The 25696-nt window shown below is 48.2% G+C and overlaps 1 protein-coding gene across 4 annotated transcripts in view; it reads left to right on the forward strand.

Moving 5' to 3' along the window:
* The window catches only part of TDP2 (tyrosyl-DNA phosphodiesterase 2), a 42820-nt gene that overhangs the window by 3912 nt on the left and 13212 nt on the right, over positions 1 to 25696 (forward strand). For 3 of the 4 annotated variants that reach the window (XM_063923262.1, XM_063923265.1, XM_063923263.1), the window contains exon 3: positions 2945 to 3115. The exons of the other annotated variant lie outside the window; for it this stretch is intronic. In XM_063923262.1, the coding sequence (XP_063779332.1) occupies positions 2945 to 3115 (171 nt within the window). The remainder of the gene's footprint in view (positions 1 to 2944; positions 3116 to 25696) is intronic. 4 annotated transcript variants of the gene reach the window in all.

Consider the following 25696-nt stretch of genomic DNA (forward strand, 5'->3'; position numbering starts at 1 on the left):
TGTGAGAACAGTTTCTCCATTATTCCCAGTGTGTTATGTTTTCTTTTTTTTATCTTTTTTTTTTTTTTTTTCCGTTTAAAAAAAAAATCATTCCCAGGTGAATTATTCTGGCTGTATGTCTTCCCCTTAAGGGGGGTACTCACGGAGCGATCGCTGCTTAAAATCTAAGCAATCTGACTAGATTGCTTAGATTTTAAGCAGTGATCTATCCGTGTGTACCCCTCATAGTATCGCTATCTAGCGGGTCGCTCACTTCACCCGCTGGGTGAAATGAGCTCCCCCTGCACGCTCAGCACACATCGCGCTGTGCTGAGCGGGGGAAGAGATGTGTGCTGAGCGGTTCGCTCAGCACACATCTCTCCCACATCGGCCGGTGAGTACTGGCCTTTAAATAATGTACCTAGACTGGCATAGGATGAAACTGTCAGACAAGCAGGAGTGGCAATACAAACATAGTGGCATAAACCTACTGTTCTGGAGGTATTGTACATAAAAGTCCAGGGTGCAGATCCAGTTAAATGTGCTTCTATAAATTAACTGAGAAGCTAATTTTGCTGGTAGTCTACGGAGGAGCATGCAGAGTCAGCCTAGCATAACAGGAAGATAAACACGCATTACAAACAGTCAATAGCCTTCAATTGAATCTGCCCCTACTGTCACTCAACTGAATTAAGTGCCTGAAATAGCTAAAAACATTCCAGCACTCTATTCATAAAATACTAATTAAATATTTTGAGACTTCTATTTAGATTGGCAAAGCTACTATATTTTGTGTCCTGCTGGTATCACATGGAAGACTAAGGGGGATATTCAATTCCCGCCGATGAAGCTTTGGTGTTTTTTTTTCACCTGAAAAAACCTCTTTCTCTAGCATCCATAAGGGATATTAGGAGAAACTAGTACAAAATAGACTTGGTCCACGGGAGCCAGTGCACTTTAAATTTTTTCAACTGGGTGTGCTGGCTCCTCCCCTCTATGCCCCCTCCCACAGGCAGTTTAGAAAAAAAGTGCCCTCAGGAGAGGATGCACATCTCTGCAGCTCCAGAGAGTTTTCTTCAATTTCATTTAAATCTTTTATTTTCTCTTACGTCCTAGAGGATGCTGGGAACTCCATAAGGACCATGGGGATAGACTGGCTCCGCAGGAGACATGGGCACTTTAAGAAAGAATTTAGGTATGGGTGTGCACTGGCTCCACACTATTAAACTCTTAAAGTGCCCATGGCTCCCAAGGGACCCGTCTATACCCATGGTACCAATGTGGACCCCAGCATCCCCTGCGGACTACGAGAAAAGGATTTACTGGTAGGTAATTAATCCTACTTTCCCCCAATATCCCTTATGGATGCTAGAGAAAATAGGATTTTAATTCCTACTGGTAAATCTTTTTCTCGTAGTCCATAAAGGATATTGGGCGCCCGCCTCAGGTTCTTGTTCTTTAGTTACCTGTTCAGCTGCTGTTGTTGACAGCCGTTGCTGGTTGTTATATGTTTGTGGTGTGCTGGTCGTAAATCTTACCACCTTTTGTTATCGTATTCCTTCTTTCATATACTGTATGTCCTTTCTCCTTCAGGAATGTTTTTACCTATAACTGCCTGTGCGAAGTGCACTGGCTCCTTTGGACCCCGTCTATACCCCATTGTACTAGTTTCCCCCAATATCCCTTATGGACTACGAGAAAATGATTTACCAGTAGGTATTAAAATGCTATTTTTTTTTTTTTTTCACCCGAAAACACGCAGGTTCAGTGAAACCTGTGTGTTTTCGGGTGAAAACGTGCTGTTTTCAGGGAAGTTGCTTTACCTGTAGAGCCGGGGCACATGCTGGCTTATCGGGGCCAAATAGATGGTGCCCCCCTCCCCGGCGATACTTTTACACCCGCAGTTGGTGCAGGTAATTGAATATCCCCCTAAGTCTAAAGCTGGGAACACACCTAAACATTTCTGTCTGGTGGGAAGAAAAATATGGTAATGAGTGTGAGCAAATAACGGGCCTGATTCAAACCTGGTTGCTGCTGTGCACCGCAATACGCACGCTAGTCACAAAACAGCGACAGGATGGCGCGAAAATATCGATTGCACGGCTGTTCGCAAAGTGGTTGGCAGGAAGAGGACGTTTGTGGGTGGTAACTAGCCGTTTTCTGGGAGTGTCTGGAAAAAGCAGGCATTCCCAAGCGTTTTCAGGGAGGGTGTGTGACGTCGGCTCCGGACCCGATCAGCCTGATTTTTTCGCACTGAAGGAGTAAGTATTGAGCTACGTACAGACTGCACATAATGGGGGGGGGAAACATTTGATGGTGAGTGTGATGCAAATGGTTTTGCAGCTGTCCGCTGACTGAGGGTCATTTTCGCACAGCGTACACATGCATTCGCCCTGGGCGACGACTTGCTGATTGCAGGACAGTGCAGTTTGCAGCACAGCGATCAGTTCTGAATTAGGCCCAACAATCAGCCATTTGCTCCCAAATGCTGCATAAAAAGACAATGGTTGTTTAAATTGTTTAAAACAGTTTGTTTGGAAAAATATGTTAAATCAATTGTTTTTCCAGCGTAGGGGAGCTAATGGTTGATTGTCACTTGCTCCCATACATTACCAGATATTTGTTCCCATGAGACAGATAAATGTTTAGGTGTGTACCCAGCTTAAGTCATTAGCTAGCATAGTACTAGGTGATGACAGTGATCTGTACAGATATCAGATTGGTATGTTCTTACACAAGGGTATGCCTAGTTATATCACAGTTAAAGAATTGCACAGTGCTGATATAGAAATTATTCCATATCTGTTAAGGGTTACCTTGAGATTGTATGTTAGTGAGCCGGTGTCTAGTTCATATCTATCAACTCTCTTCAGTTATGTTTGTTTGTCTACCTATTATAAAATACTATGATGCAATGATGTTATATACAAAAGAATGAACATAATGTTCATGTTTCTTAATTTAGCATTGACCTGACTAATGATGCAGTCATCAGACAAGCACCTGTTGACAGTAGTCTCATTCCATTGAACCAAGAAGATGAGAGCCATTTTTCCTTCCTAAGCTGGAATATTGATGGGCTTGATCAATCCAATCTTCAAGAAAGGGCTCGTGGCGTTTGTTCTTATTTGGCATTGTAAGTGTTTTGCCACTGGGGTTTAATATATAAATATCTGTGGAGAAGTAACTTATTGTCTCTTTATTACAGCTCATTTTCCAGTAACGGGATTTTAATACCTACCCGTAAATCCCTTTCTCGTAGTACATAAGGGATAATGGGGTTCACTTAATACAGTGGGTATAGAAGGGGTCCAAAGGAGCCAGTGCACTTTTTAAATTTCTTTAACTGGGTGTGCAGGCTCCTCCCCTCTATGCCCCCTCCTACAGCCAGTATAGGTAAAAACTGTGCCCGAAGGAGAGAGAACATAACAACAATGGGGGTCATTCCGACAAGATCGCACGCTGCTGTTTTTCGCAGTGATCAGGTCTCTACTGTGCCTTCGTATGCACGCGCGTCGTACGGGTACAAAGCAGATCGTTGCTGGACAGATGGCTTTAACGAAGAATCCATTCGCACAGCAGATCGCAAGAAGATTGACAGGATGAAGGTGTTTATGGGTGTCAACTGACCGTTTTCAGGGAGTGGTTTAGAAAAACGCAGGTGTGTCCAAGCGTTTGCAGGGTGGGTGTCTGACGTCAATTCCGGGACCGGACAGACTGAAGTGATCACAGCGGCTGAGTAAGTTCAGTACTACTCAGAAACCGCACAAACTGTTTTTGTATTGCTCGGCTGCATAGGCGTTTGCACACTTGCAAAGCTAAAATACACTCCCCAGTGGGTGGCGACTATGTGTTCGCACGGCTGTAAAAAGTAGCTAGCGAGCGATCAACTCGGAATGACCCCCAATGAGTGGTGAGATTCATACACCAGCACACCAAAACAGAAATGACTAGCAACGGCTGGTAACAAAACAGCAAAGCGGAACAGGAAACCTTAACAAGAACCTGCAGACAAGTCAACGAACTGAGGCGGGTGCCCAGTATCCCTTATGGATTACGAGAAAGGGATTTACCGGTAGGTATTAAAATCCAGTTTTCTCTAACATTCATAAGGGATTCTGGGGTTCACTTAATACGATGGGGATGTCCCAAAGCTTCCATAACGGACGGGAATGTGCGTAGACGTTTGCAGCACCGCCTGCCCAAACTGGGTATCATCATGGGCCAGTTTGTAGAACGTTACAAAGGTGTTCTTCCCCGACCAGGTAGCCGCTCGGCATAACCAAATAAGAAATGAGACAGCGCTACTTACTTTGATGTCTTTATAAAAAGAAAATATGTAAATATTTACACATATACAATAAAAAATGGATACCGGCCAGTATTGAATTTAACAAAACATTAACATACAATGTTTATGACATTTCTGATGTTCTAATAACACCTAAACCTACAAATGTGTTCATCAATTGCAAAAATAAGAAGATTATATTGAATTAAACCTCAATCCCTTTTGGGATATATTTCTAACAGAGATATATCCCAGGTGGATAAATTCAGCATGCATATCCTTCCTAAATTAAAACGCTTTCCTTAGATATTCATTAGTTGTGAGTTTTAAAAGCACACAAAACATGCAATTTAGTATAAAGAGTCCAGTACAGACTTGAATCGTTAGTAGAAGTTAGTATGAATTAATCAGCATCTCTGGCTTTAGTAAGCAGTTCATTCCAGAAAATTGGTAGCTTTATAAGCCGTTAACATTCACTTGTATGCACATAAGCAATGCAGCCCACTTAGAACTCCAGCAAGCAGTTCATTCCAAAGAATTAATAGCTATATAAGCAAAAAGCATTCACTTGTAAACACATTTCTCTGACGTCCTAGTGGATGCTGGGACTCCGTCAGGACCATGGGGATTAGCGGCTCCGCAGGAGACAGGGCACAAAAATAAAGCTTTAGGATCAGGTGGTGTGCACTGGCTCCTCCCCCTATGACCCTCCTCCAAGCCTCAGTTAGGTTTTTGTGCCCGTCCGAGCAGGGTGCAATCTAGGTGGCTCTCCTAAAGAGCTGCTTAGAAAAAGTTTTTAGGTTTTTTATTTTCAGTGAGTCCTGCTGGCAACAGGCTCACTGCATCGAGGGACTTAGGGGAGAGAAGTCAACTCACCTGCGTGCAGGATGGATTGGCTTCTTAGGCTACTGGACACCATTAGCTCCAGAGGGATCGAACACAGGCCCAGCCATGGAGTCCGGTCCCGGAGCCGCGCCGCCGACCCCCCTTGCAGATGCCGAAGATGGAAGAGGTCCAGAAGCAGGCGGCAGAAGACTTTTCAGTCTTCCTGAGGTAGCGCACAGCACTGCAGCTGTGCGCCATTGTTGTCAGCACACTTCACACAGCGGTCACTGAGGGTGCAGGGCGCTGGGGGGGGTGCCCTGGGCAGCAATGTATAATACCTTTTTATGGCTAAAAATACATCACATATAGCCCTTGAGGCTATATGGATGTATTTAACCCCTGCCAGATCTCACAAACTCCGGAGAAGAGCCCGCCGAAATAGGGGGCAGGGCTTATTCTCCTCAGCACACAGCGCCATTTTCCTGCTCAGCTCCGCTGTGAGGAAGGCTCCCAGGACTCTCCCCTGCACTGCACTACAGAAACAGGGTAAAACAGAGAGGGGGGGCACTTTTTTTGGCGATATTACTATTTTTAAGCTGCTATAAGGATACAACACTTATATAGGGTTGTTCCCATATATATTATAGCGCTTGGGTGTGTGCTGGCAAACTCTCCCTCTGTCTCCCCTAAGGGCTAGTGGGGTCCTGTCTTCAATAGAGCATTCCCTGTGTGTCTGCTGTGTGTCGGTACGGGTGTGTCGACATGTATGAGGACGATGTTGGTGTGGAGGCAGAGCAATTGCCGGTAATGGTGATGTCACCCCCCAGGGAGTCGACACCGGAATGGATGGCTTTGTTTATGGAATTACGTGATAATGTCAGCACATTACAAAAATCAGTTGACGACATGAGACGGCCGGCAAACCAGTTAGTACCTGCCCAGGCGTCTCAGACACCGTCAGGGGCTGTAAAACGCCCTTTACCTCAGTCGGTCGACACAGACCCAGACACGGACACTGAATCTAGTGTCGACGGTGAAGAAACAAACGTATTTTCCAGTAGGGCCACACGTTATATGATCACGGCAATGAAGGAGGCTTTGCATATCTCTGATACTACAAGTACCACAAAAAGGGGTATTATGTGGGGGGTGAAAAAACTACCTGTAGTTTTTCCTGAATCAGAGGAATTGAATGATGTATGTGATGAAGCGTGGGTTAACCCAGATAGAAAAGTGCTAATTTCAAAAAAGTTATTGGCATTATACCCTTTCCCGCCAGAGGTTAGGGCGCGCTGGGAAACACCTCCTAAGGTGGATAAGGCGCTCACACGCTTATCAAAACAAGTGGCGTTACCGTCTCCTGATACGGCCGCCCTCAAGGATCCAGCTGATAGGAGGCTGGAAACTACACTAAAAAGTATATACACACATACTGGTGTTATACTGCGACCAGCCATCGCCTCAGCCTGGATGTGCAGTGCTGGGGTGGTCTGGTCGGATTCCCTGACTGAAAATATTGATACCCTGGATAGGGACAGTATTTTACTGACTTTAGAGCAATTAAAGGATGCTTTTCTTTATATGCGAGATGCTCAGAGGGATATTTGCACTCTGGCATCGAGAGTAAGTGCGATGTCCATATCTGCCAGAAGAAGTTTATGGACACGACAGTGGTCAGGTGATGCGGATTCCAAACGGCATATGGAAGTATTGCCGTATAAAGGGGAGGAATTATTTGGCGTCGGTCTATCGGATCTGGTGGCCACGGCAACTGCCGGGAAATCCACCTTTTTACCTCAGACCCCCTCCCAACAGAAAAAGACACCGTCTTTTCAGCCGCAGTCCTTTCGGTCCTATAAGAACAAGCGGGCAAAAGGACAGTCATATCTGCCCCGAGGCAGAGGAAAGGGTAAGAGAGGGCAGCAAGCAGCTCCTTCCCAGGAACAGAAGCCCTCCCCGGGTTCTGCAAAGCCCTCAGCATGACGCTGGGGCTTTACAAGCGGACTCAGGAACGGTGGGGGGTCGACTCAAGAATTTCAGCGCGCAGTGGGCTTGCTCACAGGTGGACCCCTGGATCCTGCAGATAGTATCTCAGGGTTACAGGTTGGAATTCGAGAAGTCTCCCCCTCGCCGGTTCCTAAAGTCTGCTTTGCCAATGTCTCCCTCAGACAGGGCGACGGTATTGGAAGCCATTCACAAGCTGTTTTCTCAGCAGGTGATAGTCAAGGTACCCCTCCTACAACAGGGAAAGGGGTATTACTCCACGCTATTTGTGGTACCGAAGCCGGACGGCTCGGTAAGACCTATTCTAAATCTGAAATCTTTGAACCTGTACATACAAAAATTCAAGTTCAAGATGGAATCACTCAGAGCAGTGATAGCGAATCTGAAAGAAGGGGACTTTATGGTGTCCCTGGACATAAAAGATGCTTACCTGCATGTCCCAATTTGCCCTTCACACAAGTAGTGCTGCAACAACACGGGTGGATTCTGAATTTTCCAAAATCTCAGTTGACCCCGACAACACGTCTGCTGTTCCTGGGAATGATTCTGGACACGGTTCAGAAAAAGGTGTTTCTTCCAGAGGAGAAAGCCAAGGAGTTATCCGAACTTGTCAGGAACCTCCTAAAACCAGGAAAAGTGTCTGTGCATCAATGCACAAGAGTCCTGGGAAAGATGGTGGCTTCTTACGAAGCAATCCCATTCGGCAGATTCCACGCACGAACTTTTCAGTGGGATCTGCTGGACAAATGGTCCGGATCGCATCTGCAGATGCATCAGCGGATAACCTTATCGCCACGGACAAGGGTGTCTCTTCTGTGGTGGTTGCAGAGTGCTCATCTGTTAGGGGGCCGCAGATTCGGCATACAGGACTGGGTCCTGGTGACCACGGATGCCAGTCTGAGAGGCTGGGGAGCGGTCACACAGGGAAGAAACTTCCAGGGAGTATGGTCAAGCCTGGAGATGTCTCTTCACATAAATATACTGGAGCTAAGAGCGATTTACAATGCTCTAAGCCTGGCAAAACCCCTGCTTCAGGGTCAGCCGGTGTTGATCCAGTCGGACAACATCACGGCAGTCGCCCACGTAAACAGACAGGGCGGCACAAGAAGCAGGAGAGCAATGGCAGAAGCTGCAAGGATTCTTCGCTGGGCGGAAGATCATGTGATAGCACTGTCAGCAGTGTTCATTCCGGGAGTGGACAACTGGGAAGCAGACTTCCTCAGCAGACACGATCTACACCCGGGAGAGTGGGGACTTCATCCAGAAGTCTTCCACATGATTGTGAACTGTTGGGAAAAACCAAAGGTGGATATGATGGCGTCTCGCCTCAACAAAAAGCTGGACAGGTATTGTGCCAGGTCAAGAGACCCTCAGGCAATAGCTGTGGACGCTCTGGTAACACCGTGGGTGTTCCAGTCAGTGTATGTGTTTCCTCCTCTGCCTCTCATACCCAAAGTACTGAGAATTATACGGCAAAGGGGAGTAAGAACGATACTCGTGGCTCCGGATTGGCCAAGAAGAACTTGGTACCCGGAACTTCAGGAGATGCTCACGGAAAATCCGTGGCCTCTACCTCTAAGACGGGACCTGATTCAGCAGGGACCGTGTCTATTCCAAGACTTACCGCGGCTGCGTTTGACGGCGTGGCGGTTGAACGCCGAATTCTAAGGGAAAAAGGCATTCCGGAAGAGGTCATTCCTACACTGGTTAAAGCCAGGAAGGAGGTGACTGCACAACATTATCACCGCATTTGGAGAAAATATGTTGCGTGGTGTGAGGCCAGGAAGGCCCCCACGGAGGAATTTCAACTGGGTCGATTCCTACATTTCCTGCAAACAGGATTGTCTATGGGCCTCAAATTGGGGTCCATTAAGGTTCAAATTTCGGCCCTGTCGATTTTCTTCCAGAAAGAATTGGCTTCAGTTCCTGAAGTCCAGACTTTTGTTAAAGGAGTACTACATATACAGCCCCCGGTTGTGCCCCCAGTGGCTCCGTGGGACCTTAATGTAGTTTTGGATTTTCTCAAATCCCATTGGTTTGAGCCACTCAAATCGGTGGATTTGAAATATCTTACGTGGAAAGTAACCATGCTACTGGCCCTGGCTTCAGCCAGGAGAGTATCAGAATTGGCGGCTTTATCGTATAAAAGCCCATATCTGATTTTCCATTCGGACAGGGCAGAACTGCGGACGCGTCCTCAGTTTCTGCCTAAGGTGGTGTCAGCGTTTCATCTGAACCAGCCTATTGTGGTGCCTGCGGCTACTAGCGATTTGGAGGATTCCAAGTTGCTGGACGTTGTCCGGGCATTGAGAATATATATTTCAAGGACGGCTGGAGTCAGAAAATCTGACTCGCTGTTTATACTGTATGCACCCAACAAGCTGGGTGCTCCTGCTTCTAAGCAGACGATTGCTCGTTGGATTTGTAGCACAATTCAACTTGCACATTCTGTGGCAGGCCTGCCACAGCCTAAATCTGTCAAGGCCCATTCCAAGGAAGGTGGGCTCATCCTGGGCGGCTGCCCGAGGGGTCTCGGCATTACAACTCTGCCGAGCAGCTACGTGGTCGGGGGAGAACACGTTTGTAAAATTCTACAAATTTGATACCCTGGCTAAAGAGGACCTGGAGTTCTCTCATTCGGTGCTGCAGAGTCATCCACACTCTCCCGCCCGTTTGGGAGCTTTGGTATAATCCCCATGGTCCTGACGGAGTCCCAGCATCCACTAGGACGTCAGAGAAAATAAGATTTTACTTACCGATAAATCTATTTCTCGTAGTCCGTAGTGGATGCTGGGCGCCCATCCCAAGTGCGGATTGTCTGCAATACTTGTACATAGTTATTGTTACAAAAAAATCGGGTTGTTATTGTTGTGAGCCGTCTGTTCAGAGGCTCCTACGTTTATCATACTGTTAACTGGGTTCAGATCACAAGTTGTACGGTGTGATTGGTGTGGCTGGTATGAGTCTTACCCGGGATTCAAAATCCTTCCTTATTGTGTACGCTCGTCCGGGCACAGTATCCTAACTGAGGCTTGGAGGAGGGTCATAGGGGGAGGAGCCAGTGCACACCACCTGATCCTAAAGCTTTATTTTTGTGCCCTGTCTACTGCGGAGCCGCTAATCCCCATGGTCCTGACGGAGTCCCAGCATCCACTACGGACTACGAGAAATAGATTTATCGGTAAGTAAAATCTTATTATGCACTACATCATAATGGGAACTTCAGCAAGCACTTAAGGTACAGTCAGCACTGCACTTATTGTAGAGGACAGGACTACTCCATTGCAGCATTCACCTGCTCATTTTGCATTAGTGTGGAGCCGGCCGGTCCATTGGTTTATGCAGTTACCCCAGGGCTAAGGTGCAAGAAACTGGACACTGTTCAGCAGCGTGATCCCGGAGACAACTATAAATATCTCAGCAACAGGGAGAGGTACTAATATTTAAGTGCAGTGCTGACTGTACCTTAAGTGCTTGCTGGAGTTCCTATTATGCTGCAGTGCATATGTGTTTACAAGTGAATGCTTCTTGCTTATATACCGCCGCTCTGCATAGTTGCAAGGCCGAGACTCCACATGCAAGGCCCACCGAACTCGTAGAGTGGGCCTTCAGAGACTGGAACAGGTAAAGCTGCTGACACGTAGGCCTCTTGGATAGTCCTCCTAATCCAACGAGCAATGGACTGCTTAGAAGCAGGGCAGCCCTTTTTCTGTGCATCATATAATACAAAAAGAGAATCTGTCTTCCTGATCCGAGCTGTCCTCATGATGTAGATCTTCAAGGCTCGCACAGCATCTAACGACCTTGGAGGAGCAGGGGCCCCAGAACTTTACGGAACCACAATCTGTTGATTCAAATGGAATGCAGATACAACCTTCGTCAGGAACTGCTGCCTACTTCTGAGCCCAGCTCTGTCCTTGTGAAAAACCAAATAGGGGCTTTTACATGACAGGGCCCCCAATTCCGAGACGCATCTAGCAGAAGCCAGGGCCAGCAACATCATAATTTTCCACATGAGGAACTTGCCTTCCACCATCATCAGAGACTCAAACCAGGAAGACTGAAGAAATTCCAACTCTACATTTAAATCCCAATATGCGGCACAAACGGAGGTTGAATGTGAAGTACTTGCAAGAAAGTCTGGACTTCTGGCAATGTTGCCAATTTTCTCTGAAAGAAAATTTAGAGGGCTGAGATCTGGACCTTAACGGAACCCAGACGTAAGCCCTTATCCACACCGGCCTGCAAGAATCGTAAGAACCGCCCCAGGTGGAAGTATGCGTTCCTCGCACCAGGAAACATATCTCCTCCAGATATGATAATAGTGTTTTGACGTCACAGGCTTCCTGGCCTAAACCTTGGTTGCAGTAACCTTTTTGGAAAGGCCCTTATGAGCTAGGGTGTTCCGCTCAACTTCCAAGCCGTCAAACGAAGTCGCCGTAAGTCCGGGTAGACTAGCAGTCCTTGTTGTAGAAGATCCTTTCTCATTGGCAGAGGCCAAGGGTCTGCCATGGACATGTCTAGAAGATCCGCGTACCATGCTCTCCGAGGCCAATCCAGGGCAATCAGAATTGCCTGGACCACCTGATTCGCTTGAGCACCATTAGGAACAATGAAATCGGAGGAAACAGGCAGACCAGCCAGCAAGGCCAAGGAGACGTCAGCGCGTCCACAGCCCTGCTTTCTCTATCGTCCTAGTGGATGCTGGGGTTCCTGAAAGGACCATGGGGAATAGCGGCTCCGCAGGAGACAGGGCACAAAAAGTAAAGCTTTTCCGATCAGGTGGTGTGCACTGGCTCCTCCCCCCCATGACCCTCCTCCAGACTCCAGTTAGATTTTTGTGCCCGGCCGAGAAGGGTGCAATCTAGGTGGCTCTCCTAAAGAGCTGCTTAGAGAAAGTTTAGCTAGGTTTTTTATGTTACAGTGATTCCTGCTGGCAACAGGATCACTGCAGCGAGGGACTGAGGGGAGAAGGAGTCAACTCACCTGCGTGCAGGATGGATTGGCTTCTTGGCTACTGGACATCAAGCTCCAGAGGGACAATCACAGGTACAGCCTGGATGGTCACCGGAGCCGCGCCGCCGGCCCCCTTGCAGATGCTGAAGACAGAAGAGGTCCAGAATCGGCGGCTGAAGACTCCTGCAGTCTTCTAAAGGTAGCGCACAGCACTGCAGCTGTGCGCCATTTTCCTCTCAGCACACTTCACACGGCAGTCACTGAGGGTGCAGGGCGCTGGGAGGGGGGCGCCCTGGGAGGCAAAATGAGTACCTATAAAGGCTAAAAATACCTCACATATAGCCCTAGAGGCTATATGGAGATATTTAACCCCTGCCTGATTTCTCAAAATAGCGGGAGACGAGCCCGCCGGAAAAGGGGCGGGGCCTATCTCCTCAGCACACGGCGCCATTTCCTCTCACAGCTCCGCTGGTCAGGACGGCTCCCAGGTCTCTCCCCTGCACTGCACTACAGAAACAGGGTAAAACAGAGAGGGGGGGCAAATTTATGGCGATATTTTTATATAACAAAGCAGCTATAGGGGAGCACTTATTATAAGGCTATCCCTGATATATATATAGCGCTTTTGGTGTGTGCTGGCAAACTCTCCCTCTGTCTCCCCAAAGGGCTAGTGGGTCCTGTCTTCATTAGGAGCATTCCCTGTGTGTCTGCTGTGTGTCGGTACGTGTGTGTCGACATGTATGAGGACGATATTGGTGTGGAGGCGGAGCAATTGCCAAATATGGGGATGTCACCTCCTAGGGGGTCGACACCAGAATGGATGCCTTTATTTATGGAACTACGGGATAGTGTCAACACGCTAAAGCAGTCGTTTGACGACATGAGACGGCCGGACAATCAATTAGTGCCTGTCCAGGCGACTCAAACACCGTCAGGGGCTGTGAAACGCCCTTTGCCTCAGTCGGTCGACACAGACCCAGACACAGGCGATGACTCCAGTGGTGACGGTGACGAATCAACCGTATTTTCCAGTAGGGCCACACGTTATATGATTTTGGCAATGAAGGAGGCGTTACATTTAGCTGATACTACAGGTACCACTAAACAGGGTATTATGTGGGGTATGAAAAAACTACCTATAGTTTTTCCTGAATCAGAAGAACTAAATGACGTGTGTAATGAAGCGTGGGTTGCCCCTGATAAAAAGCTGATAATTTCAAAGAAATTATTGGCATTATACCCTTTCCCGCCAGAGGTTAGGGAGCGCTGGGAAACACCTCCTAGGGTGGACAAGGCGCTAACACGCTTATCTAAACAAGTGGCGTTACCCTCTCCTGAGACGGCCGCACTTAAAGATCCATCAGATAGGAGGATGGAAAATATCCAAAAAAGTATATACACACATGCAGGTGTTATACTACGACCAGCTGTAGCAACTGCCTGGATGGGCAGTGCGGGGGTAGTTTGGTCAGAATCCCTGATTGAAAATATTGATACCCTGGACAGGGACAATATTTTACTGTCGTTAGAACAAATAAAGGATGCATTTCTTTATATGCGTGATGCACAGAGGGATATATGCACACTGGCATCACGGGTAAGTGCTATGTCCATTTCGGCCAGAAGAGCTTTATGGACGCGACAGTGGACAGGCGATGCGGATTCAAAACGGCATATGGAAGTTTTGCCGTATAAGGGGGAGGAGTTATTTGGAGTCGGTCTATCAGATTTGGTGGCCACGGCTACAGCCGGGAAATCCACCTTTCTACCTCAAGTCACTCCCCAACAGAAAAAGGCACCGACTTTTCAACCGCAGCCCTTTCGTTCCTTTAAAAATAAGAGAGCAAAGGGCTATTCATATTTGCCACGAGGCAAAGGTCGAGGGAAGAGACAGCAACACGCAGCTCCTTCCCAGGATCAGAAGCCCTCCCCGGCTTCTACAAAAGCCTCAGCATGACGCTGGGGCTTCTCAAGCGGACTCGGGGACGGTGGGCGGTCGTCTCAAAAATTACAGCGCGCAGTGGGCTCACTCGCAAGTAGATCCCTGGATCCTGCAGATAATATCTCAGGGATACAGGTTGGAATTAGAGACAGATCCACCTCGCCGTTTCCTGAGGTCTGCTTTACCAACGTCCCCCTCCGAAAGGGAGACGGTGTTGGAAGCCATTCACAAGCTGTACTCTCAGCAGGTGATAGTCAAGGTACCTCTTCTGCAACAAGGGAAGGGGTATTATTCCACTCTTTTTGTGGTACCGAAGCCGGATGGCTCGGTAAGGCCTATTCTAAATCTGAAGTCCTTGAACCTGTACATAAAGAAGTTCAAGTTCAAAATGGAGTCACTCAGAGCAGTGATAGCGAACCTGGAAGAGGGGGACTTTATGGTATCCTTGGACATCAAGGATGCGTATCTCCACGTTCCAATTTACCCCTCACACCAGGGGTACCTCAGGTTCGTTGTACAAAACTGTCACTATCAGTTTCAGACGCTGCCGTTCGGATTGTCCACGGCACCTCGGATCTTTACAAAGGTAATGGCCGAGATGATGATTCTTCTTCGAAGAAAAGGCGTATTAATTATCCCATACTTGGACGATCTCCTAATAAGGGCGAGGTCCAGAGAACAGCTAGAGATGGGATTAGCACTGTCTCAAGAAGTGCTAAAACAGCACGGGTGGATTCTGAATATTCCAAAATCCCAGTTAATGCCGACAACTCGTCTGCTGTTCCTAGGGATGATTCTGGACACGGTTCAGAAAAAGGTTTTTCTCCCGGAGGAAAAAGCCAAGGAGTTCTCCGAGCTTGTCAGGAACCTCCTAAAACCAGGAAAGGTGTCTGTACATCAATGCACAAGAGTCCTGGGAAAAATGGTGGCTTCTTACGAAGCGATTCCATTCGGCAGATTCCACGCAAGAATTTTCCAAAGGGATCTGTTGGACAAATGGTCAGGGTCGCATCTTCAGATGCACCTACGGATAACCCTGTCTCCAAGGACAAGGGTGTCTCTTCTGTGGTGGTTGCAGAGTGCTCATCTATTGGAGGGCCGCAGATTCGGCATACAGGATTGGATCCTGGTGACCACGGACGCCAGCCTGAGAGGCTGGGGAGCAGTCACACAAGGAAGAAACTTCCAGGGAGTATGGACGAGCCTGGAAACGTCTCTTCACATAAACATTCTGGAACTAAGAGCAATATACAATGCTCTAAACCAGGCAGAACCTCTGCTTCAGGGAAAACCGGTATTGATCCAGTCGGACAACATCACGGCAGTCGCCCATGTGAACAGACAGGGCGGCACAAGAAGCAGGAGGGCAATGGCAGAAGCTGCAAGGATTCTTCGCTGGGCAGAGAATCATGTGATAGCACTGTCAGCAGTGTTCATCCCGGGAGTGGACAACTGGGAAGCAGACTTCCTCAGCAGACACGATCTTCACCCGGGAGAGTGGGGACTTCATCCAGAAGTCTTCCACATGCTGGTAACCCGTTGGGAAAGACCAATGGTGGACATGATGGCGTCTCGCCTCAACAAAAAACTGGACAGGTATTGCGCCAGGTCAAGAGATCCGCAGGCAATAGCTGTGGACGCGCTGGTAACGCCTTGGGTGTACCAGTCGGTGTATGTGTTTCCTCCTCTGCCTCTCATACCAAAAGTATTGAGAATTATACGGCAAAGAGGCGTAAGAACGATACTAGTGGTTCCGGATTGGCCAAGGAGGACTTGGTACCCGGAACTTCAAGAGATGATCACGGAAGATCCGTGGCCTCTACCTCTAAGGAGGGACTTGCTTCAGCAGGGTCCCTGTCTGTTTCAAGACTTACCGCGGCTGCGTTTGACGGCATGGCGGTTGAACGCCGGATCCTAAAGGAAAGAGGCATGCCGGAAGAAGTCATTCCTACTTTGATTAAAGCAAGGAAGGAAGTAACCGTGCAACATTATCACCGAATTTGGCGAAAATATGTTGCGTGGTGCGAAGATCGGAGTGCTCCGACGGAGGAATTTCAACTGGGTCGATTCCTACATTTCCTGCAATCAGGATTGTCAATGGGTCTCAAATTGGGATCTATTAAGGTTCAAATTTCGGCCCTGTCGATTTTCTTTCAAAAAGAATTGGCTTCAGTCCCTGAAGTCCAGACCTTTGTTAAGGGAGTGCTGCATATACAGCCTCCTGTGGTGCCTCCAGTGGCACCGTGGGATCTAAATGTGGTTTTGGACTTCCTAAAATCTCATTGGTTTGAACCACTAAAAAAGGTGGATTTGAAATATCTCACATGGAAAGTGACCATGCTTCTAGCCCTGGCTTCTGCCAGGAGAGTGTCAGAATTGGCAGCTTTATCTTACAAAAGCCCATATCTGATTTTCCATTCGGACAGGGCAGAACTGCGGACTCGTCCGCATTTTCTCCCTAAGGTGGTGTCAGCATTTCATCTGAACCAGCCTATTGTAGTGCCTGCGGCTACAAGTGACTTGGAGGACTCCAAGTTACTGGACGTTGTCAGAGCATTAAAAATATATATTGCAAGGACAGCTGGAGTCAGAAAATCTGACTCGTTGTTTATATTGTATGCACCCAACAAGATGGGTGCTCCTGCGTCTAAGCAGACGATTGCTCGTTGGATCTGTAGCACAATCCAACTTGCACATTCTGTGGCAGGCTTGCCACAGCCTAAATCTGTAAAGGCCCACTCCACAAGGAAGGTGGGCTCATCTTGGGCGGCTGCCCGAGGGGTCTCGGCATTACAACTTTGCCGAGCAGCTACGTGGTCAGGGGAGAACACGTTTGTAAAATTTTACAAATTTGATACTCTGGCTAAGGAGGACCTGGAGTTCTCTCATTCGGTGCTGCAGAGTCATCCGCACTCTCCCGCCCGTTTGGGAGCTTTGGTATAATCCCCATGGTCCTTTCAGGAACCCCAGCATCCACTAGGACGATAGAGAAAATAAGATTTTACTTACCGATAAATCTATTTCTCGGAGTCCGTAGTGGATGCTGGGCGCCCATCCCAAGTGCGGATTATCTGCATAAGTTGTACATAGTTATTGTTAACTAATTCGGGTTATTGTTGAAGGAAGCCATCTTTCAGAGGCTCCGCTGTTATCATACTGTTAACTGGGTTTAGATCACAAGTTGTACGGTGTGATTGGTGTGGCTGGTATGAGTCTTACCCGGGATTCAAAATCCTCCCTTATTGTGTACGCTCGTCCGGGCACAGTACCTAACTGGAGTCTGGAGGAGGGTCATGGGGGGAGGAGCCAGTGCACACCACCTGATCGGAAAAGCTTTACTTTTTGTGCCCTGTCTCCTGCGGAGCCGCTATTCCCCATGGTCCTTTCAGGAACCCCAGCATCCACTACGGACTCCGAGAAATAGATTTATCGGTAAGTAAAATCTTATTTTTTGTCTCTCCTCTCCCCCCCCCCCCCCCCCCCCTTTATGTAAGCCACAGCCATGGCGTTGTCCGACTGGACCTGGATCGCCTGGTCCCTGAGTAGAGGAGAAGCCTGAAGCAGAGCATTGCGGATCGCCCGAAGTTTCAGAATGTTGATCGGAAGAAGGGCTTCGTGGACAGACCACCTGCCCTGGAACTGAGACCCTTGGGTTACAGCTCCCCATCCTCTCAGACTTGCATCCGTTGTGAGTAGGATCCAATCCTGAATCCCGAAACTGTGACTCTCCAGCAGGTTTGAGGATTGTAGCCACCACAGGAGGGAGATCCTTGTCTGAGGGGACAGGCATATTATCCGGTGCATCTGCAGATGTGATCCGGACCACTTGCTCAGGAGATCTAATTGAAACGTCCTGGCATGGAAACTTCCTTACTGGATGGTCTTGTATGAGGCCACCATTTTTCACAAACACTCTTATGCAGAGATGGCTTGATATTTGAGCCGGCCGTAGGACAAGTCTGACCATCTCCTTTCTGAGCCACAGTATCCAGCAGCATACCCAGAAACGGGAGCCGTTGAGTAGGTTCCAGGTGGGACTTCTGTAAATTGAGGATCCACCCATGGTGTGACAGTAGTTGAACCATGCAGTCTATATTCATCAGGAGGAGTTCCCTGGATCTCGCCTTTATCAAGAGATCGTCCAGGTAAGGGACAACATTGACCCCCTGGACTCTGAGCTGGAACATCATCTCCGCCATCACCTTCGTGAAGACCCTTGGGGCTGTGGAAAGGCCGAAAGGTAGCACCTGGAACTGGTAGTGATCGTCCGCAAAGCTCAGGCGGCCAAATTGGGATATGAAGATAAGCGTCCTTTATATCCAGTGAGATCATGAACTCCGAGACCTGCAATCGCTGCTCTCAGGGATTCCATCGTGAACTTAAACACCTTTTAGGTAGGGGTTCTGAGATTTTAGATTCAGAATGGACCTTGCCGAAACGTCCGGTTTCTGTACTACAAACAGGTTGGAGTAATAACCCTTTTCCTCGTTGTTGTAGTGGCACTGGCACAATGACTTGGGAATGGGCCATCTTTTGAATGGCATGTTGCAGCGTATCTTGTTTATCCTCCGAAACTGGTAAGCCTGATTGGAAAAATCATTGGGGAGGAGCGCTGTCAAACTCCAGCTTGTAACCCTGAGAGGAGATCCTTTACCCTGGTATCCTGGCAGGAGCGTTCGCAGATGCGGCTGAAGTGACACAGTCGAGCTCCCACCTCGAGATCCCCATCAGGGTGGGTGAGCACCGTCATGCTGAGGCTTTTGTGGAAGCTGAACTGGTGCTTGGTTCCCGAGAACCGGTGGTGGCTGGTATTCTCGTCTTAGCTCTTGTGCCTCGAGCCGCATTGGAGGCACCTCTTGCTTTTGATCCGCTTGGCCGCTATGTGTGGCCAGAGCCTTAATTCAGTTTTAGCAATATTTATGCAATAAAGTTAATAAACATAAACAAGAATAAAGCAAAATTCCGTTAACCATTCAGGTTAGCATATTCCTAGTGCATGTTACACAATTTGTCAAATGCTTCAGAGTTACAAAATCCAGTAACATTTTAGTAGTACAATCCCATACATTTAAACATGCAAAGAAGACCTTTTGTTATCAGAAATTCAGATCATGGTCATTATGTGTGACACAGGTGATTGGTGTTAAAATAAAAACAGAAAACCCTATAATGTGGGTGCAGCATGCCAAATACTTAGGGGGGAGATCAAAGCTTCAAGAGAAAGTATTAACCAATCAACATCTAACTAGCCTTTTACAGCTGTGTATGACAAATAACAGGTTAGGAGCTGATTGGTTGGTACTTTCTTGCTAATCTTTGATAAATCTTCCCCTTAAAATGTATCAAGATAATGTAATTTGACATTATTATTTTTCTCTGACGTCCTAAGTGGATGCTGGGGACTCCGTCAGGACCATGGGGATTAGCGGCTCCGCAGGAGACAGGGCACAAAAGTAAAAGCTTTAGGACTAGGTGGTGTGCACTGGCTCCTCCCCCTATGACCCTCCTCCAAGCCTCAGTTAGGTTTTTGTGCCCGGCCGAGAAGGGTGCAATCTAGGTAGCTCTCCTGAGCTGCTTAGAATAAAAGTATAGACTTAGGTTTTTTTATTTTCAGTGAGTCCTGCTGGCAACAGGCTCACTGCACCGAGGGACTAAGGGGAGAAGAAGCGAACTCACCTGCGTGCAGAGTGGATTGGGCTTCTTGGCTACTGGACATTAGCTCCAGAGGGACGATCACAGGCCCAGCCATGGATGGGTCCCGGAGCCGCGCCGCCGGCCCCCTTACAGAGCCAGAAGAGTGAAGAGGTCCAGAAATCGGCGGCAGAAAGCATCTTGTCTTCAAGAAAGGTAGCGCACTGCAGCTGTGCGCCATTGCTCTCAGCACACTTCACACTCCGGTCACTGAGGGTGCAGGGCGCTGGGGGGGGGGGCGCCCTGAGACGCAATGAAAACACTATTTATGGTAAAAAATACATCACATATAGCTCCTGGGCTATATGGATGTATTTAACCCCTGCCATTTTACCTCATAAAAAGCGGGAGAAAGGCTCCGCCCCCCTTCACGGCGGCCTATCTCCTCAGAACACAAGCGCCATTTTCCCTCACAGCTCCGCTGGAAGGACGTCTCCCTGACTCTCCCCTGCAGTCCTGCACTACAGAAACAGGGTAAAAAAGAGAGGGGGGGGCACTAATTTGGCATATAAAAACATATATAGCAGCTATAAGGGAGAAACACTTATTTATAAGGTTGTCCCTATACATATATAGCGCTCTGGTGTGTGCTGGCAAACTCTCCCTCTGTCTCCCCAAAGGGCTAGTGGGGTCCTGTCCTCTATCAGAGCATTCCCTGTGTGTGTGCTGTGTGTCGGTACGCGTGTGTCGACATGTATGAGGAGGAAAATGGTGTGGAGGCGGAGCAATTGCCTGTATTAGTGATGTCACCCCCTAGGGAGTTGACACCTGACTGGATGGTCTTATTTAAGGAATTACGTGATAGTGTCAGCACAAAGTACAGTACAAAAAACTGTTGACGACATGAGACAGCCGGCAAGTCAGTTAGTGCCTGTCCAGGCGTCTCAAACACCGTCAGGGGCTCTAAAGCGCCCATTACCTCAGTCGGTCGACACAGACACGGACACTGACTCCAGTGTCGACGGTGAAGAAACAAACGTATTTTCCAGTAGGGCCACACGTTACATGATCACGGCAATGAAGGAGGCTTTGCATATTTCTGATACTACAAGTACCACAAAAAAGGGTATTATGTGGGGTGTGAAAAAACTACCCGTAGTTTTTCCTGAATCAGAAGAATTAAATGAAGTGTGTGAGGATGCGTGGGTCTCCCCCGATAAAAAAATTGCTGATATCTAAGAAATTATTGGCATTATACCCTTTCCCGCCAGAAGTTAGGGCGCGTTGGGAAACACCCCCTAGGGTGGATAAGGCACTCACACGCTTATCAAAACAAGTGGCGTTACCGTCTCCTGATACGGCCGCCCTCAAGGAGCCAGTTGATAGGAAGCTGGAAAATGTCCTAAAAAGTATATACACACATACTGGTGTTATACAGGTTGAGTATCCCATATCCAAATATTCCGAAATACGGAATATTCCGAAATACGGACTTTTTTCAGTGAGAGTGAGCTAGTGAAACATTTGTTTTTTGATGGCTCAATGTACACAAACTTTGTTTAATACACAAAGTTATTAAAAATATTGTATTAAATGACCTTCAGGCTGTGTGTACAAGGTGTATATGAAACATAAATGAATTGTGTGAATGTAGACACACTTTGTTTAATGCACAAAGTTACAAAAAATATTGTCTAAAATTACCTTTAGGCTGTGTTCATAAGGTGTATATGTAACACAAATGCATTCTGTGCTTAGATTTAGGTCCCATCACCATGATATCTCATTATGGTATGCAGTTATTCCAAAATCCGGAAAAATCCAATATCCAAAATACCTCTGGTCCCAAGCATTTTGGATAAGGGATACTCAACCTGTACTGAGACCAGCGATTGCCTCAGCCTGGATGTGCAGCGCTGGGGTGGCGTGGTCGGAGTCCCTGACTGAAAATATTGATACCCTTGACAGGGACAGTATTTTATTGACTATAGAGCGTTTAAAAGATGCGTTTCTATATATGCGTGATGCACAGAGGGATATTTGCACCCTGGCATCAAGAGTAAGTGCGATGTCCATTTCTGCCAGAAGATGTTTATGGACACGACAGTGGTCAGGTGATGCGGATTCCAAACGGCACATGGAAGTATTGCCGTATAAAGGGGAGGAGTTATTTGGGGTCGGTCTTTCGGACCTGGTGGCCACGGCAACAGCTGGAAAATCCACCTTTTTACCCCAACTCACCTCTCAGCAGAAAAAGACACCGTCTTTTCAGCCTCAGTCCTTTCGTCCCCATAAGGGCAAGCGGGCAAAAGGCCAGTCATATCTGCCCCGGGGTAGAGGAAAGGGAAAAAGACTGCAGCAGACAGCCTCTTCCCAGGAACAGAAGCCCTCCACCGCTTCTGCCAAGTCCTCAGCATGACGCTGGGGCCTTACAAGCGGACTCAGGTGCGGTGGGGGGTCGTCTCAAGAGTTTCAGCGCGCAGTGGGCTCACTCGCAAGTGGACCCCTGGATCCTACAGGTAGTATCCCAAGGGTACAGATTGGAATTCGAGACGTCTCCCCCTCGCAGGTTCCTGAAGTCTGCTTTACCAACGTCTCGCTCCGACAGGGAGGCAGTATTGGAAGCCATTCACAAGCTGTATTCCCAGCAGGTGATAATCAAAGTACCCCTCCTACAACAGGGAAAGGGGTATTATTCCACACTATTTGTGGTACCGAAGCCAGACGGCTCGGTGAGACCTATTCTAAATCTGAAATCTTTGAACACTTACATACAAAGGTTCAAATTCAAGATGGAGTCTCTCAGAGCAGTGATAGCGAACCTGGAAGAAGGGGACTATATGGTGTCCCTGGACATCAAGGATGCTTACCTTCATGTCCCAATTTGCCCTTCTCACCAAGGGTACCTCAGGTTCGTAGTACAGAACTGTCATTATAAGTTTCAGACGCTGCCGTTTGGATTGTCCACGGCACCCCGGGTCTTTACCAAGGTAATGGCCGAAATGATGATTCTTCTTCGAAGAAAAGGCGTCTTAATTATCCCTTACTTGGACGATCTCCTGATAAGGGCAAAGTCCAGGGAACAGTTGGAGGTCGGAGTAGCACTATCTCGGGTACTGCTACAACAGCACGGGTGGATTCTAAATATTCCAAAATCGCAGCTGATCCCGACGACACGTCTGCTGTTCCTAGGGATGATTCTGGACACAGTCCAGAAAAAGGTGTTTCTCCCGGAGGAGAAAGCCAGGGAGTTATCCGAGCTAGTCAGGAACCTCCTAAAACCAGGAAAAGTGTCAGTGCATCATTGCACAAGGGTCCTGGGAAAAATGGTGGCTTCTTACGAAGCGATTCCATTCGGCAGATTTCACGCAAGAACTTTTCAGTGGGATCTGCTGGACAAATGGTCCGGATCGCATCTTCAGATGCATCAGCGGATAACCCTGTCTCCGAGGACAAGGGTGTCTCTTCTGTGGTGGCTGCAGAGTGCTCATCTACTAGAGGGCCGCAGATTCGGCATTCAGGATTGGATCCTGGTGACCACGGATGCCAGCCTGAGAGGCTGGGGAGCAGTCACACAGGGAAGAAATTTCCAGGGAACGTGGTCAAGTCTAGAGACTTCTCTCCACATAAATATACTGGAGCTAAGGGCAATTTACAATGCTCTATGCCTAGCAAGACCTCTGCTTCAAGGTCAGCCGGTGCTGATCCAGTCGGACAACATCACGGCAGTCGCCCACGTAAACAGACAGGGCGGCACAAGAAGCAGGAGGGCAATGGCAGAAGCTGCAAGGATTCTTCGCTGGGCGGAAAATCATGTAATAGCACTGTCAGCAGTGTTCATTCCGGGAGTGGACAACTGGGAAGCAGACTTCCTCAGCAGGCACGACCTCCACCCGGGAGAGTGGGGACTTCACACGGAAGTCTTCCACATGATTGTGAACCATTGGGAAAAACCAAAGGTGGACATGATGGCGTCCCGCCTCAACAAAAAACTGGACAGGTATTGCGCCAGGTCAAGGGACCCTCAGGCAATAGCTGTGGACGCTCTGGTAACACCGTGGGTGTACCAGTCAGTGTATGTGTTCCCTCCTCTTCCTCTCATACCCAAGGTACTGAGAATTATAAGACGGAGAGGAGTAAGAACTATACTCGTGGCTCCGGATTGGCCAAGGAGGACTTGGTACCCGGAACTTCAAGAGATGATCACAGAGGACCCATGGCCTCTGCCGTTAAGAAGGGACTTGCTTCAGCAAGGACCCTGTCTGTTCCAAGACTTACCGCGGCTGCGTTTGACGGCATGGCGGTTGAACGCCGGATCCTAAGGGAAAAAGGCATTCCGGAAGAGGTCATACCTACCCTGGTCAAAGCCAGGAAGGAGGTGACCGCACAACATTATTACCGCATTTGGCGAAAATATGTTGCGTGGTGTGAGGCCAGGAAGGCCCCCACGGAGGAATTTCAACTCGGTCGATTCCTGCATTTCCTGCAAACAGGAGTGTCTATGGGCCTCAAATTGGGGTCCATTAAGGTTCAAATTTCGGCCCTGTCGATTTTCTTCCAGAAAGAATTGGCTTCAGTTCCTGAAGTCCAGACATTCGTCAAGGGAGTACTGCATATACAACCCCCTTTTGTGCCTCCAGTGGCACCGTGGGATCTCAACGTAGTTCTGGGATTCCTCAAATCACATTGGTTTGAACCGCTCAAATCTGTGGATTTGAAATATCTCACATGGAAAGTGACCATGCTGTTGGCCCTGGCCTCGGCCAGGCGAGTGTCAGAATTGGCGGCTTTGTCTCACAAAAGCCCATATCTGATTTTCCATTCGGACAGGGCAGAACTGCGGACTCGTCCCCAGTTTCTCCCTAAGGTGGTGTCAGCGTTTCACCTGAACCAACCTATTGTGGTGCCTGCGGCTACTAGGGACTTGGAGGACTCCAAGTTGCTAGACGTTGTCAGGGCCCTGAAAATATATATTTCCAGGACGGCTGGAGTCAGGAAAACTGACTCGCTGTTTATCCTGTATGCACCCAACAAGCTGGGTGCTCCTGCTTCTAAGCAGACGATTGCTCGTTGGATTTGTAGTACAATTCAGCTTGCACATTCTGTGGCAGGCCTGCCACAGCCAAAATCTGTAAATGCCCATTCCACAAGGAAGGTGGGCTCATCTTGGGCGGCTGCCCGAGGGGTCTCGGCTTTACAACTTTGCCGAGCTGCTACTTGGTCAGGGGCAAACACGTTTGCAAAATTCTACAAATTTGATACCCTGGCTGAGGAGGACCTGGAGTTCTCTCATTCGGTGCTGCAGAGTCATCCGCACTCTCCCGCCCGTTTGGGAGCTTTGGTATAATCCCCATGGTCCTGACGGAGTCCCCAGCATCCACTTAGGACGTCAGAGAAAATAAGAATTTACTTACCGATAATTCTATTTCTCGTAGTCCGTAGTGGATGCTGGGCGCCCATCCCAAGTGCGGATTGTCTGCAATACTTGTACATAGTTATTGTTACAAAAATCGGGTTATTATTGTTGTGAGCCATCTTTTCAGAGGCTCCTCTGTTATCATGCTGTTAACTGGGTTCAGATCACAAGTTGTAGAGTGTGATTGGTGTGGCTGGTATGAGTCTTACCCGGGATTCAAAATCTTTCCTTATTGTGTACGCTCGTCCGGGCACAGTATCCTAACTGAGGCTTGGAGGAGGGTCATAGCGGGAGGAGCCAGTGCACACCACCTAGTCCTAAAGCTTTTACTTTTGTGCCCTGTCTCCTGCGGAGCCGCTAATCCCCATGGTCCTGACGGAGTCCCCAGCATCCACTACGGACTACGAGAAATAGAATTATCGGTAAGTAAATTCTTATTTTTTTTGTTGTTGTTGATGGAAGATTAGGGTTCTTTCCACTGGGATCCGGAATGAAGATCGACAGTATCTAGGTCGACAATGTTTAGGTCGACAGTCATTAGGTCGACATGGATGGAAGGTCGACAGGGTTTCTAGGTCGACATGTGCTAGGTCGACAGGTCTAAAGGTCGACATGAGTTTTTCACTTTTTTTTTCTTTTTCTTTTTTTGAAT

Source organism: Pseudophryne corroboree, chromosome 5 (assembly GCF_028390025.1).
Source record: "Pseudophryne corroboree isolate aPseCor3 chromosome 5, aPseCor3.hap2, whole genome shotgun sequence".
NCBI lineage: Eukaryota > Metazoa > Chordata > Amphibia > Anura > Myobatrachidae > Pseudophryne > Pseudophryne corroboree.